General features: G+C 46.4%; 1 protein-coding gene across 4 annotated transcripts in view; it reads left to right on the forward strand.

Annotated features, from left to right (window-relative positions):
- Positions 1-17204, forward strand: part of CTNNA1 (catenin alpha 1) — a 235030-nt gene that overhangs the window by 148244 nt on the left and 69582 nt on the right. For all 4 annotated transcript variants that reach the window (XM_088451270.1, XM_088451266.1, XM_088451286.1 and 1 more), the window contains 3 exons: positions 13079-13279; positions 15145-15296; positions 16555-16665. In XM_088451270.1, the coding sequence (XP_088307396.1) occupies positions 13079-13279; positions 15145-15296; positions 16555-16665 (464 nt within the window). The remainder of the gene's footprint in view (positions 1-13078; positions 13280-15144; positions 15297-16554; positions 16666-17204) is intronic.

Below are 17204 nucleotides of genomic sequence, written 5' to 3' on the forward strand. Positions count from 1 at the left end.
GTTATACATATTATCTAGAATAAAGGTTAAATCCTGCACAGGAATATAATCATTTGGGTATTATAACCAGCAATTTACCACACATTGGGTTGTATATACCACTAATAATAACATAGGTGCTGGAGGTGCTCCCAGGAATCGAATAACAAGTATTCAAGAAAAAGTTTGTAATTAGCTATGCTAATTTACAGAAAGTGATTCCAACATGGGGCACTGTTTTTCATGTAAAGTTGACAATTATTAAAAAATAACTTTTATTCAGTCTTCCTTTGAAATAAATGGGAATAATAGACTCAATTGAATCTGAATAAGTCAATCTCTATAAAATAAAATCATAAGGGAATAAAAAGTGTTGTTTTTTAAACATGAAATCGTCTGTGGTGATGATATTAATGTAACATACACCTCAATAATACCTCTTTTCCACCAAAAACCCAGGTCCGACCTGGGTTTTCAGACATGGTTCCAACCCAGGTCAGATACCGTTTACACAGCACCATTGATCTGGGTTATTCTCAGATCAGCCCCGTTCACATTGAACCTGGGTCTCCCTTGCTAAACTTGTGAGGTTATAAAAAGTGGGAGGTGACTGCTCCACAACCACCAATCAGCTAATTTTACGCATGACCCAGGGTTGATAACCCGGTTTGTCCCATTTACACTGCACTATTACCCAGGTCCATCCTGGGTCCTACCCTGGTAGCTACCTGTGCTGAATTGCCAGGTCACTTGACCCGGGTTATTTTTCAGGGACCCTTTTACACTGAGCTGCGACTCGGGTAGACCCAGCATTAACCCAGGTTTTTGCTCTGGTGTAAAAGGGGTATTACTGAGTTTAACTGGCAGGATCTGCTTAAAATATTGCAAATAGGACCCTCCTTCCCAATTCTAAAGCATTATATTGCTCTCCTATGACTGAATTGCAAAAATATATTTGTTAGTGATGAAAGTGATTGCATACAATGTATTCACAGTTTGATGTACTGTATATACAAACTGTATCTACCTCAGAAGCTACATCCTTTTCAACTTAAAACACGTGGTAAGCTAATACACAATCATTAGTCAATCACAGTAAAAGTCCAGGTTATAGAACAGCCTATAATCATCACTGTTTTATGCACCAAGGATCATAAATGATACGGTTGATTTGGCTCTGACACCACCTGGCATTTCCGCTATACAGTAGACATTGTATTGTACACATTACTGGGCTGTCCGTATGACGCTCAGGAAGTTTTTCATAAAGAGAGATCATGTCCTGGTCAATAGTTTTCAAATACAGTACTCTACTCTACTTTTCCCTCCTCCCTTCCTCTCTGTGTTTGGCCACCCATCCCTTCACCACCTCCCCCCACAATCACTCATTACTATTCATTGTGTTTATTTTAATATTTATTTTGCTATGGAACTACAGGTACCAGCGGGCCCATAATGCTCTGCATGCTGGTAATTGTGGTTCTCCAAGGTTTGATGGGACCTGTAGTTTCACAGCAAAAGACAATATTTGTCTCTATTTAAAATACCCCACCCTATACATAATCAACCCGGCACCCACCGATTCAGGGGACCCGGTGAAAGGGATCCCCTGACTGTGGAATTACCCCCCGTTAGAAAAAGTTTGGTGTTTGTTCTGTAAATACAGGGGAACTTTACTCATTTTATTTCCCATGTACTTCCAGAACCAGGACCGGCTCAGAGCCCAGTGCTGGTTGCACTAAATACAGGGGACTGCTAAGTTTTTTGTCCCCTGTATTTTGGCTACCAGGACTGGCTCTGAATAGCCCAGTGCTGGTTGTGCTATTTACAGGGGACCCCTACGTCGTTTGTCCCCAAAATTTAGCACATCCTGGACTGGGTCTCCAAAGCCCGGTGCTGGTTGTTCTATTTTTTTTTTTTTATGAAAAATTAAATGCGAAGTTCACTTACATTAAAATAGGCAATAAACAATGATGACTGCCAATTACCTTTGTCCGTTTCAAGTTATTTCAGAGGAAAATATGGATGGTTCTTTTTTCATGAATGGGTGTCAACAAATTTGTCCACAACTGTACGTGCAGAGATCTCTCTGCAGAACTGGAATAATTGAGGGAGTTACTTGAGAGACATACAGATGTGTCCTTGCTCATTTAGACTATCGGGGGGTGGAATTCAGTTGTTTGGCCAGTGGCTTTTTTAGTAAGACCCCCGACTGAGCAATTCTATTGTTGCTCCGTCAGGGCGCGATAGCTGCCGGAGCCGGCATTACTGCTCGGACCCTCAGGAGGGTGCGAGCAGAAATGTGTGAGAAACACCCTGGTTAGGGCGCACTAACCGCAGTTAGCGCTTCCTAACCAGAACTTTAGATGGGTTTAGCAGTTTTACATGGCTACACTAGGGGCAAAGAAAATGATAACTAATGAGCGCCCAGAACAATTGAATTGCAACACTGGGCGCTCATTAATTATCACGCCTAAAAAAACAATTGAAACGCTCCCAATACACCATGCAGCATGATATGCCAGGCGTGTGTGCGTCTTCCGGTCCCATGCAACTCTGCTAGCGTTGTGCATCTTTTTAGCAGGAAATGCGTCCTAGTCACAATGAGGTGTGACTAGGACGCCCCAGGATGCATGCTGATTGAGAGACACACACACAGGTATAAAAGTGTCACAAATCAAATTATTCAGCACAGTTTCCTGGTGCGTCCGAGTCACATTGCATTGCGACTTAGATGCCGACGCTAGCACAGCCTCACAGGACCAGGCACGGCAAGAGAGGCTGTTTGACGCGACAATGGCAAACACATCTGTGTTAGTAGATAGTCCTTCTAGTTTTCAAATGTAAAACTGAACAGTCTATGCTGGGACTGTATAACTAACTGTTAATACATTTAAAAAAAATACTTTAACTGTTAATAGCTTTGTGCTCTTTTATCTGCTGAATACAACAAAATAATCCAGCTCCCTGATGATTATTGCACTAGAATTTATAACTGGGAAGGGGGAAAATGTCAGGGCTTGGAGTGACTTTGTTAAGTATCTCTTTTATAATTGGGTGAATAAATGTCGTCTTAGGATAAATTCCACCATAAATTCATCAGTGGTTGAAATTCTAAGTTTTTCTACTCTTAAGTCAACTCCAGTCTCTTACAATAAAGCTGGTTCCTTAGTACTAGCTTTTTTAATGTAATTAGACACTATGGCCTCGATTCAATTGAACGCGAATTAAATAGCGCCGGGAGGGAGCTCCTGGAGCTATTCAATTCAAACCTACCTCCCCCCTCCTCGCACTCATCCTAACACTCCCTACTCAGTGCCTAAACCTAACCTCCCCCATGTGCCTAAAACGAACCCCCCCCCCCCGCACCCTAATCCTAACACTCCGTCCCCGGTGCCTAACCCCCCGATACTTACCAACGCCCCCTATATAGTGCCCCTTATGCAATGCCCCCTTATAAAGTGCCCCCAGTAGTTCCCATTATGCAATGCCCCCAATGATGATGTGGACACTGGAGAGCCCACGACTCCACTAGACCACCGTGGCGTTAATATACTGGCGAAGGGCATTTTTTTTTTCTTAAAGGTCAGGGGACCTGGTGGTTAACATCAGCACGGGGAGATGGCGCTCTCCCTGCAGGCCCTCTCCAAGCTAAGGCCGCCATTCCACTGCAGTCTAGCCGTTCCCTGAGCTGCTCCCCCCTCACCCTCCGCCCCCTCAGAGACGTGTGGCAGCCATTTACTGCTTTTACAGGTCTCCGGGAAACGCTGGGTCCCTGTATACCTCTCCCACAGGTATACAATCGGGAAGCCGACTGCCTTAATACTGACAGCAGGCTTCCAGACTGTCATATCCCGGCGAGTGTGAAATGCGGGGCGTCTAGATGTAGACGCCTGACATTCTCCTGACGCCAAGAGACAGGCGCCCGGCATCCCGAGCGAAGGAATGCCGAGCGCCGCGAGCCGACAGCCGCGGGGAGGAGGATTAGGTTTAGGGCACCCGGGGGGGGACTTAGGGTTAGGCACCCCCCGGGAGGGTTAGGGTTAGGCTAGGGGGAGGGAGGGTTAGGGTTAGGCACCCCCGGGGGTGACTTAGGGTTAGGCACCCCCCCCCCCCCCCCGGCCGGCGGTATTCCCTCCCACAGGCCAGGGTTATACAGCGCTATATCCTACCAGCCACTGCATTCTGTGTAGTTGAATGTAGTGCCAAATGCAGATATATAGTGGTTTTTTTTCTGCGTTTGTATGTGACTTCTGCTAGCGCTGATCTCTACTTTCTATACTGTTTTCCCTTTATTCTACTATACCCTGACATACTAAGTTATAGAGGGTCCAATGTACCTTTTGTGAGAGCTATCACATACTACAGTATATAGCGCGGTTGCACACTACACTGTGGTATATTACACATACTGCACGGTGCGCACTGTACTGCATCATACTGTGTATTTCTTCTTTGGGTTCCATATCCAATGCACCAAACAGCAAAGCTTTGGAGCTCCCTGCATGCACTGGTCCTCCTCCCTATATACCCTGCCCCCAGCCACAGGCATTCAGTTTTATTGTTTGGTGCATGGCAAGCCAGTTGCACCTGTTATGCAGCAGGACTGCCTAGGCAGTCCTAAGCATTTTTTGTTTTATAATTTAACTTGTCAAAACTTGAGTTTAGCAGCACCAGGTGCAGATAATGACTCTGTACTGCGAATCAGTCTACCTCCGCCGAAACACCAGCACCGCTATATGCCCTGAGGTTCTCGGCAGGCCTCAGCGTGGCTTGGCTAGCGGCTTAACACTGAGATCTGGGACTGCGGTCTGGTTACGGAGATGTCAGGTAAGCGATTCCTCTCGGGGAATCATGCACGAAGCAGTCTCCCGCCTCCGGTGTCGAGACGCATCGGAGGCCTCTGCGGGTGAAGGCCTCGTCTAACGTGCCCTTACTAAGGCGGCCGGGGCCATATTGTCTGTTGCCTGGAACGGGTGGTAAGACGCACTTGTCAACGTCTTTCTACTTTGTAGTTCAGCATACCCGGCCATCAAAATCGCAGCATAGGGGAGATGGGCACTCCCTCGGCCAGACGCGAACTTCCGGTTATGGATTCCCGCGTCTGGTTTGCTGTAATTGACCATCTCATGTATGAGACACGTGCAGTTTAGCGTTTGTTAATTCACTGCTGGAGCGATTGGTCTCAAAGGCTTGGTCTGTCTCTCTATATACCTCTCCCTTGGGTTTGGCATATAGCGTACTCTATATCCTACCATCACCCCTCAGGGGGCTGGTCAGTTGATCCAGAGTCCATATTGCTGTAGCAATTGTGCTTATTTATGCATTGTGTGTGACTGTATGCTAGCTGCTGTGTGCACACTGCCTATGTTTTCTAAACTGTCAGGTACAACTATCACTGTGTTTCTCCTCATCCCTCTGCAGGTGTGTGGGGTGTTTCATTGATAAGTCATATTGCATTAATACTGTATACCTTGCCATTCATGCATTTGTTGACATGTCTGAAGGTAAAGGTGAGGATGGGAGCCCTCCGGTGCTTATATCCTGTAAGTCCTTGGCTATGCAGATACTGGGCTCCATGGTGGCCACATTCAATATGGTGGCATATGCCCAGTTCCACTCAAGGTCCCTACAGTTGTGGATCCTGGCCCAGTGGGATGGTCAGTATCATCGGATAAAGAATCAGATGATTCGTATCTTACCATAGATCCAACTTTCCCTGGCTTGGTGGCTGGAGACAACTCATTTAAAAAAGGGTCGTCCGCTATGGATCCCGGAATGGGTACTCCTCACAACGGACGCAAGTCTGCGAGGATGAGGATCAGTGATGGGTTATCACACCTTTCAGGGAAGATGGACAGACCAAGTCGGCTACCAATAAATATATTGAAGTTTCGGGCAGTGCACAGGACACTTGTTCTGGCGCAGGACCTTCTTCAGGGCAGGCCTGTCCAGGTTCATACCGACAATGTTAAAGCAGTGGCCTACATAAACCATCACGAAGTCCGGCGGCCATGAAGGAAGTGGCAAGGATTCTGCTGTGGGCAGAGGAACATCTTCCAGCAATCTCGGCAATATTTATCCCAGGTGTTCTCAACTGGGGAGCGGACTTCCTAAGTTGCCAGGACATATACGCTGGAGAATGGGCTCTTCACTCGGATGTGTTCCAACTCCTGGTGGATAGGTGAGGAATACCAGACGTAGACCTCATGGTGTCACATCACAACCACAAGATCCCCAGATACGGGTCCAGAACAAGGGACCACTCAGCCACCTTCGTAGACACTTTGGGGGTTAGATGAAACGTCAGGTTGGCATTCCTATTTCCTCCAATCTCCCTCCTCGCAAGAGTCATTACAAAGTTCAAGCAGGAGGGCGACAGGATGATACTAATTGCCCCTGCCTGGCCCAGGAGGCATTGGTTTTCCGATCTGATGCGTTTTATCTGTAGACAATCCACTTCCGCTGCCTCTAAGGCAGGATCTGCTGATACAGGATCCCTGCCTTTACCAGGATTTACCTTGGCTGGCTTTGAAGCATGGCTCTTGAGTCATTCATCTTAAAGGCCAGGGGTTTCTCTGCTTCTGTAATTCAGACGATGCTGAGAGCAAGGAAGCCTGCTTCTGCTCGCACCTATAACAGAATTTGGCATTCATTTTTTTTGTTTGGTGCTCCCATAGAAAATCTGATCCTAAAGTGTTCAAGGTACCTAGAGTACTTGCTTTTTTGCAGGCAGGATTAGACTTGGGTCTTCGCCTGGCTACCTTGAGTCCAAGTTTCAGCTTTGACAGTTTAGTTTCAGCGTAAGATTGCCCCTCTGCCGGATGTTAGAACATTCTTTCAAGGGGTTCTTTGGCTACAACCTCAATTTCTCCCACCGGTGGCACCATGGGATTTGTCTTTGGTTCTCATGGCACTGCAGGCGCATCCCTTTGAACCCTTGGATAGGGTGGACTTCAGATGTCTGACAGCGAAAACACTTTTTCTACTCGCCATCTCTTTAGCTCGCAGAGTTTCTGACTTGGCAGCATTGTCATGTCGCTCGCCATATCTGATTTTTCAGATAGACCTGTCCTCCGTACCAAGGCAGGCTACCTCCCTATGGTGGTTTCCAGTTTTCACATAAATGAGGAAATTGTAGTACCGTCCTTCCAGTCTTCAGACCTGTCTACAAGTGAAGCTTCCCTGGATGTGGTTCGAGCTCTTCGTGTTTATATGGACCGTACCAGCTCCATCAGGAAATCTGAGTCTCTTTTTGTGCTATATGGATTTCACAAAAGAGGCTGGCCAGCAAACAAACAGACATTTGGCTCGCTGGCTTTGTATGACCATTTCGCAAGTCTATACTCAAGCGGCTCTCCTTGTTCCTAACCGAGTGACAGCACATTCCACTCGGTCAGTTGGACCATTGTGGCCTTAAGACATGGCGCCTCGGCTGAACAGCTTTGTAAGGCAGCCACTTGGTCCTCCGTTAATAAGTTTATCAAATTCTATGCATTTGATAAGTTTGCCTCCCAGTATGCTTCCTTTAGGCGGCGGATTCTTCTCTCTGCCCAGGAGTTTCCCCACTCGTAAGGGAAATGCTCTAGGACGTCCCAAAGGTAGAAGAAGAAATACAGAATTGTGGTATAACATACCTTTTTGATAATTCCTTTTCTTCGAGGTCCATAGGGTCCACAGGGCCATATACCATAATTCTGTATTTTATTATTCCTATGGCTGTCTGGCAGAGGAAAGAATAACAAGCAGGCTGATGCTGCTCCTACTCTATCTTGTAAGTCCTGCGAGTGGGCTTAGCCCCAGAGGACCTCATCAGGATGGTCTTTTCACAGGTGCTGGCTAAGATTGCGGACCACTTAGCAGTCCTCGTGGTAGCTCCCCCTGTAGGATGGCCACAGCAGGTACCTTTGCCTCCCCCATGGGTAGACGTACGGTCTTCCTCAGTACAGAGTTTGGCTAATACCTCTACAGTTTTTCAGCAAATGCTGCAAAAGGAAAAGTCTACTAAATGTGCTGTGTTATCTTCCCAGTCCACCCACTTATATGATTCTGATACATCATCTGCGGAGGCAGAAGACGCAGACCTCTCTGACTCTGTCTTAGGAGGCGAGGAGCAACCCTATAAATTAAATATTCCTGCTTGTGAGAGCTGTAAAATCTATTTTACAAATAGAGGAGGAAGAATCCGCTCCTAAGAAAAAAGACAACCACTTTTTAAATAACAAAAGGTAGTTTTAAAAGAGTTCCCTCACTCTGACCAGGTATCTGATAACAAGAGTGAAGCATGGAATATGTCCGGTAAAAGGTTTAAAATTCACAAACTTTTAAGTTCCTTTTACCCTCTTCCAGTTACTGATTGCACTAAATGGGAAGTTCCCCCGGCAGTGGATTGTCATGTAATACGTCTGGTTAAGAATGCCACCTTACCCATCCATACTGCAACCTCCTTGAATGAGACTACAGATTGATGTATAGAAGCTTGTCCCAAATCCATATACTGTACTCTCTTACAGGAGCTATTACTCATCCTGCTAGGGCTACGGCCTGGGTGGCAAAAGCCACTGAGAGTTGGGCAGAGGCCCTAGAAGAGACATTTCCTCCCGATGCTTCAAAGGAACAACTATCCTACATATCTCGCATTAGAGAATCAGCCTCCTACTTGGGTGAAGCAGCTACGGATACGGCTTTCCTGGCTTCCAGGATATCTGCTACTTCGGTAGTGGCCCGTCGTATTGTTTGGCTCCGGTCCTGGAAAGCCGATTCAGATATCTTATTTGGTCCAGAATTAGATAAACTTGTGACTACTTTGGCTGCTTCTAAGATGGCGTTCCTGCCCTCTGCATATGATACAAAGCCTCGGACATCATACTTTCGGTCCTTTCACCCTCAAGGAAAATCTTAAGAGTCAGTCCTTTCCATGGCAGTAGACATCAGCCAAGGCCTCCAAGCCTAGGGCCAAACAAGCCTGGGCTACTACTTGTCCACCTGCCAAGTTTGAGTACAAACCTACAGCCTGACGGGCAGGGTGGCAGGCCGTTCACCCAGGTGTGACATCAAACCAAGTCAGATGCCTGGGTAAGGGAAGTGGTCTCTCGTTCCTGAGGTGACCCCCACCCAGCAGTTCTTTTGCACAGGACCTCCCATCAGACCCAAGTAAAGCCCTGCTGCTCCAAAAAGCCATTCACTTCTTACTGAATTCAGGAGTAATAATTTGGGTCCCCTCCTCACAATGGGGCAAGGGCTATTCTACCCTTTTCTTAGTTCAGAAGCCCAATGGGTCTCATTGGCCTATCCTCAAACTCAAATCTGTGCACAAGTTTAGCAGGGTGCCCAGGTTTCGTATGGAAACCTTCCGCTCTATTATCCTAGCTATGGAGCCTGTGGATTTTATGGTATCCCAAGACATTCAGGACTGTAGCCTACATGTACCTATAGTGCCTTCTCATCAACAATATCTCCAGTTTGCTATACTACAGCAACATTGCCAATTTCAGGCTCTGCCGTTTGGCCTTTCAATGGCCTCTCGGGTCTGCACCAAGTTCATGGCAGTTATGGCAGCCTCTCATCGTCGTCAAGGAATCAGACTGCTCCCATATTTGGATAATTGCTGTTGGCCAGCTCTCCAGAGATTCTTCACCGCCATCAGCAGGTAACCATTGCCTTTCTACAAATTCACAGATTGCTTATCAACTGGAAAAAAGTCTTCCCTGACACCCTCTCAAAGGATGGTGCATTTGGGAGCTCTCTGAGCCCTCAGAGAGTCTTCCTAACGGCAGACAAGATTTAAGCAATACAGCATAGACTTACGCAGACAATCGCCAAGTATCAATTCACCCTGCAATGTAGGCCTTGGGATCAATGGTGTCCACCTTCGACATGATGGAGTTCACCCAGTTATACTCCAGGCCCCTACGGCACCTGATCCTCTCTAGGTGGAACGGGCTACCCCATCTGCTCAGATCCCAGACTGAGTCTCACCCCAGAGGTTTGCCTGTCCCTAGCCTGGTGGCTACAGACATCCCATTTGAACAAGTGTCATCCCTTTTGGATCCTGGACTGTGCTCTCCTCACCACGGACGCAAGCCTCCGAGGGTGGGGAGCAGTAACCGTCCAGCACTCCTTCCAGGGCCGAAGGTCCCCAGTCAAGGCAGTGTTGCCAATCAACATCTTGGAATTTCAAGCCATCTACAGAGCTCTCACTCTGGCTCAGAACATTCTGAAAAACAGGCCAGTACAAGTACAGTCCAACAACGCCACGACTGTGGCCTACCTCAATCACCAAGGGGGCACTCTTAAGTCAGTTAGCAATGACGGGAGTGTCCTCACATGGGCAGAACACGATCTCCAAGCTATCTCCGCAGTGTTCATCCCCGGGATTCTCATTTGGGAAGCGGACTTCCTCAGCCATCACGACCTGAATGCCGGAGAATGGTCTACATCCAGAAGTCTTTCAACTTCTGGTGGACAAAGGGGGTCTTCTGGAAGTGGATCTCATGGCCTCAAGACACAACAACAACTTCCAGTTTATGGAGCCAGAACAAGGGACCCAGACGCAGCCTTCATAGACGCATTGCCGGTGAAATGGAACTTCCATTTGGCATATCTCTTCCCTCCAATATCCCTGCTTCCTCGAGTGCTTTGAAAGTTCAGACAGGAGGGGGGCACAGTCCTGTTAATAGCTCCAGCTTGGCCCAGATGCCATTGGTACGCCAATCTTCTTAGTCTTTCCATAGACGTTGCTCTTCAACTTCCTCTACGAGTAGACCTGTTGTCTCAGGGTCCATGTCTACATCTGGACCTAGCCTGTCTGTCTTTAACAGCTTGGCTCTTGAGACATCCCTCCTAACGGCTAAGAGATTTTCCAGCTCTGTGGTCCAGACCATGCCCAGAGCCCGTAAACCGCCCTCAATCAGAATTTATCACAGAATAAGGCATACATATTTCTAATAGTGTGCTCCAAGAAACTATGACTCTCAAGGCTTTAAAGAAGTTACTAGAATTCTTGCCTTTCTTAAGGTGGACTGGATCTAGACCTCCGCCTAGCATCTCTGAAAGTGCAGGTCTCTGCTTTATCTGGTTTCAGCGCAGAATTTCTACTATACCAGATGTTCACACCTTCATGCAAGGTGTTCTACATATTCAAACTCCCTTTATCCCTCCCTCCTGTGGCTCCATGGGATTTGTCAGTGGTGCTCCAAACACTTCAGGAACCTCCATTAGAACCCCTGGAATCAGTGGATGTCAAGTGGCTCACTGTGAAGATTCAATTTCTTCTGGCTAAAGCATCTCCTGTAGGGTATCGGATTTAGGGGCACTTTCATGTCGCTCCCCCTTTTTAATATTTCATCAGGATAGGGCTGTACTTCGAACACGCCCAGTCTTCCTTCCCAAGGTGGTTTCTCGCTTCCACCTGAATGAGGGAATTGTGGTTCTGGCCTTTAAATCACCAGACCTCTCAGCAGATGAGGCCTCTTTGGATGTGGTCCGTGCTCTGAAGATCTACGTGGACCGTGCTACTTCCATCAGGAAATCGGGCTCCCTCTTTGTCCTATATGGATTCCACAAGGTGGCCAGCTAACGAACAGACTCTGGCCAGATGGATTTGCATGAGTATCTCACAGGCTTGCACGCAGACTGACCTTCCTGTACTGGCTACAGTATCTACTCATTCTACTCGCTCTGTGGGTCCCTCGTGGGCAGCCCGACGTGGCGCCTCAGCTGAACAGCTATGTATGGCGTCTTTTGCCCACAGGTTTCTTAGGCTTTATGCCTTTGATACATTTGCCTCTCAGGATGCTTCTTTCGGGCGTAGGATTGTCCTATCAGCTCAGGAGCGTTCCCACCCTTGAACAACTGCTTTGGGACATCCCCAATGTCTGTCTACCTGTGGAGTCCTATGGACCCTGAAGATGAAAAGGAGAGTTATGGTAATACTTACCCTTGTTAACTCTCATTCTTTGAAGTCCATAGGGGCCATAGGGCGCCTGCCCTGACACACCTGGCTTCTATGGGTTTCTTCCCTTGGTCACTTTTTTCCTTCTCTGTGTGAGAGTGTGATTCTTTAGTGTACCAGTCTTCCTTCTCTCCTCTCCTGCTCCTGCCTTGGGCTTGTTAACAAAACTGAGTTGCCCTCAGGCTGTGGGCGGGGTATAGGGGGAAGGACCGGAGCATCCTTTGATTGAAAAGCTTTGCTGTTGGTGTCCGGTCCTCCAGGTCCCACCTACACCCCAATGTCTCCCTGTGGACCCTATGTATATATACTGTCACTGTGGCCAGCAGTGATCGGGCACATGGGAGGCGGAGCTTCTGCTGGCGGCAAGGAGGAGGAGGTGGGTTGCCCCCGACTGGGAGGAGATAGTTGCAGCAGCAGCCTCATGGGGGAGGTGGGGGTACTGCCGACTTTACACAGCAGCAGCTGTGGCAGGATTCCTGGAGTCATGACTGCTGTTCTCCATGGAGGTGACAGCTGCCCTGCAGCTGCGCCGGGTGGGAGGATGTTGGCTTCCTGATTTACTGCTGGCCACAGTGATCGGGACACTGCAGCACCTGCGGCTACCAGGAGCCGCCGCTGCTGCTTCTATGTAAGTTACGGCTGCCCTTGCAGCCGCGCTGGGAGAGGGGTGCCGCTGTGTCCCGATCACTCTGGCCAGCAATGGAACAGTGGGTGCAGAGGAACCAGCAGATCCCTCTGATATAGCCGGCTGCTGGAAGATTATCGTTCAGCAGCCGAGTAGTGGGCGTTTCTGACTGGTCGCATCAGATGTGACCACGCCAGGCAAGTGGTTAAAGGTGCAATCATTTAAAAGGTAAAACTAGGTTGGTTTAGCTTTTTTAAATGATTACTTTTTTAAAACAAGAAGCAGAAACGGGAACTCGCCGATGCCTGTAAGTCGCCAGTTACAGCAAAATTTAAGTAAAAAATAAACAAACAGAAATGGGTCATTCATTTTTAGGATGTTTCATTTATAAGTTTGGTTATGACAGAAACAAACATTTTAAATTTTCATGTTGGCAGAAGAATGTGTATAACTAGATTTTGTTCTATTAACTGCATGTTTAGTAAAATATCATTAATCAATACTATTTTGTTTTATTTCAGAAAATCATATTTTGGAGGATGTCAATAAATGCGTTATAGCTCTTCAGGAAAAAGATGTTGATGGATTAGATCGTACAGCTGGTGCCATTCGTGGACGTGCAGCAAGGGTTATACATGTTGTCACTTCAGAAATGGATAATTATGAACCTGGAGTTTACACAGAAAAGGTTTTGGAAGCTACCAAGCTTTTGTCAAATACAGGTATGGCTAAACAGCCATTTAAGACTGAAGGGCACTAATAGTGCATTATTTCTTCACAATACACTCTGTATTACGATACAAATCATGAAAAACCTCCTCAAACACACTGGCAGAAATGTCTGCCTACCTCAAACAGGATGAAAGCCAATATTGCAAACATAAAGTGCAACAGCGCTAGAGCAGAGGTCATTCCCTACCAGACTCTAGATAAAAAAAAGCATATCTCAATGTATTTTCCAGCCGTAGATGTTTCCCGAGAGTAAAATGGCCTCTTAGGTTCGTGAGAATTTCTTGACAGTAGGGATTCCCTTTAATCGATTCACCCTGCTGACATGTTGAGACACTGCTAGCGCGGGGCGTCTTAGTCGCAATGCGATTCTACTAGGACACCTAAGCAGACTATGCTGATCAATTTAATATGTGACACTTGTATATATGTGTGCATCTGGGTCTCTGAATCTGTATACGAATTGATACACTGTAGCAGCTGCAGCTTTTTTTCATTCCAAGTTCCGTTGTGCTCCATATACAGACTGGTGTACACAAATGTCCAAGGCCGGATTAAGGGGGGGGCGACAGGGGCAGTCGTCCCTGGGCCCCCACACACAGAGGGCCCCCACACTACTTGCTTGGGGCAGGGTGGTAGTGTGGACGGCACACTGTTTTAGCAGCCGATGAGAGTCACATAGACTCTCATCAGCTGCTGCGCTGTGGCCCACTGCGGGAGCCTCCGTCTTCCGGCTCCCGCAGTGGCTGATGGGAGAGACGATGACATCTCTCCCATCATGCAGAGCGGGACGCCGGATGGAGGAGCAGATGCCGGAGTGGGGATTAAGGTGAGTGGAGATTTTTTTTTTATCGTGTGTGTGTGTCGGGCCGGGGGAAGGGGGGATGGGACTACTACTAAGGGCACTGCTGGGGGGGGATCGGACTGCTACTAGGGGCACTGCTGGGGGGGGAAAGGACTACTACTAGGGGCACTGCTGGGGATACTACTGGGGGCACTGCACACTGGTGGGACCACTACTGGGGGACACTGCAAAGAGGGGGGGTGTACTAATGGGGGCACTGCACACTGCTGGGGCCACTACTGGGGGACACAGCATAGAGGGGGATTACTACTAGGGGTACTCCTGGGAGGACTACTGTTGAGGGGGGACTGCTACTGGGGGCACGGCTGGGCTCAGCTCTGTGTGGCTTGAAGGGGACCCCCGCAACTTAGTTGCCCTGAGGCCCCCACAAGCCTTAATCCGGTCCTGCAAATGTCGCATATCAAATTAATCGGCACAGTCTGCTTGTGCGTCCTAGTCATATCACATTGCAACGTAGACGCATTTTTAACAAAAAAGAGGCCCAACGGTAGCAGAGCAGCACAGGACCTGGAAGCTCACTCATGCCAGGCAAGTAGTATTGAGGCTAGATGTATGAGGACACATCTGTATGAATATCGCATTCCTCATTCAATAATAATATATGGTTTCTAAAACACACATTATTTCATCCCCAATCAATCAGTCCAAATCTAAGACCCTGTTCTTTCATCATTAATAAACATTTATATCCTAGCAATAAACTTAGCATGAAATAAAACATAACCAATACTACCAAAAATGTAATTAATCTATTTATAAATATAGTTTTTAATATTGCTTGTTACAAGGTTATATCTAGGAGCCTCCTAACAGTGACTGTGAAACGTCTGGTAAAGCAGTAAACATGAAAACCAATAATGAATTTACAAAAGTGCATAGTGCTGTTAAATACAATTCTTTTCTTTACTTTGGTGATATTCCTTTTACGTTATACAAATACTTTCCAGAGTTTTAGGTTATTTTGGATGTAATAACATGCAAATCTGCTTTCAGTTATGCCACGCTTCACTGAGCAAGTCGAAGCTGCAGTTGAAGCCCTTTGTGGAGATACCAATCAACCAATGGATGAAAATGAGTTTATTGATGCATCCAGATTAGTGTATGATGGAATACGTGATATTCGCAAGGCTGTTCTTATGATAAGAGTATGTTGTTGTTTTCTCTTATTTGTTTTTTTTTTGTTAATATCTACATGGAAGAGCTAAAGGGGCCCATACATCAACAATCTATCGGGAAAATACTGCATTTTGCCAAAGATTGTGGGGAAAAAATCAGCAAAATCCATCATGTTGGAAATATCCTTGACTCACTGACTCCAACCCAAAAATGATCAGATTCAATGAGCCGAGGATTTTGCAGATCATACAAGAATTGGAGATTGGGTGAACAAGCAATTCATGTATGGACCCCTCAACACTGTGTGTTGATTGATATTGATATATATATATGTGTGTGTGTGTGTGTGTGTGTGTATATATATATATATATATATATATCTCTATATACAGTACCAGTCAAAAGTTTCTCATTCAATGGTTTTTGTTTATTTAAATTACTTTCAACATAGTAGATTAATACTGAAGACATCAAAACTATGAGAGAACACATGGAATTATGTTGTAGACAAAAAAAAGTGTTACACAAATCAAAATATGTTTTAGATTCCTCAAAGTAGCTCCATTATGCTTGGATGACAGCTTTGCACACTCTTGGCATTCTCTCAATTAGCTTCATGAGGTAGTCTCCTGGAATGGTTTTGAATCAACAGGTGTGCCTTGTCAAGAGTCAATCTGTGGAATTACTTGCCTTCTTAATGTGTTTGAGACCATCAGTTGTGTTGTGCAGAGGTAGGGTTAGTACACAGGGAATCGGTATGAAATGCCGATTCCCGGCAGCGCCTGGCCGACAAAATCATTTGTTTTTCAACAAGACAATGACCCCAAACACACCTTCAGGCTATGTAAGGGCTACTTGACCAAGAAGGAAAGTGACGGAGTGCTGCGTCAGATGACCTGGCCTCCACAATCACTCAACCTAAACCCAATTGAGCTGGTTTGGGATGAGTTGGACCGCAGAGTGAAGGAAAAGCAGCCAACAAGTGCTCGGCACCTCTGGGAACTCCTTCAAGACTGTTGGAAAACCATTCCAGACTACCTCATGAAGCTGATTGAGAGAATGCCAAGAGTGTGCAAAGCTGTCATCCAAGCACAAGGGGGCTACTTTGAGGAATCTAAAATATAAAACATATTTTGTTTTGTTTAACACATTTTTGTTTATAACATAAGTCATGTGCTCTTTCATAGGTTTGATGTCTTCAGTATTAATATACTATGATGAAAATAATTTAAATAAACAATTTCTGTTAATCCAACTTTGTTTTGTACATCCAACTTTTTGTTCCAGACCCCTGAAGAGTTGGATGATTCAGATTTTGAGACTGAAGACTTTGACGTGAGAAGTCGAACCAGCGTCCAGACTGAAGATGACCAGCTTATTGGTGGACAAAGTGCAAGAGTAAGTTTTATTTGACTTTTTAACAAATGATTATAAATTTAAGGGAAAACACCCTTTGGTTGTTTAGATCGGATAAGATTTGACATATAGCTGGTGTGGACTTCATTTCCAGTGCATGCATGACTTCTTGGGCTTTATTTACAAAGCAGATGTATATAGAAAACAACACCCACAGTCAGCGCAAAGCGTGCTGGGTTTTACACTGACTGCCGGTGCGGTTTTACATTTTCACCTGCAACACACTAGGAAGGCAGGGGTTTACAAAAGTCACTGCTTCGTGAAAACAAAATTTCCGGTCCTTAAAGCAGTGTTAGACAATCAAATACAATGGTTAATAGCTAGAATCAAGAGCTCACATTAAGAATGGCATTGGAAAACAAAATTTTCTACTTCAGTGTCCATAGGTGGTCCACAGGGTTGACCTTGGGGTATAGCTCGATCTGGATCCACGGGCACCACGCAGTTAAAGCTTTGCTGCTCCCAGGATGCACTTGGGTCCGTCCTCCTCTATACCCCGCCCCCAAGCCACAGGCACCTCA

Source organism: Taudactylus pleione, unplaced genomic scaffold, assembly GCF_031769625.1.
Source record: "Taudactylus pleione unplaced genomic scaffold, aTauple2 ptg000025l, whole genome shotgun sequence".
Classification (NCBI taxonomy): Eukaryota; Metazoa; Chordata; class Amphibia; order Anura; family Myobatrachidae; genus Taudactylus; species Taudactylus pleione.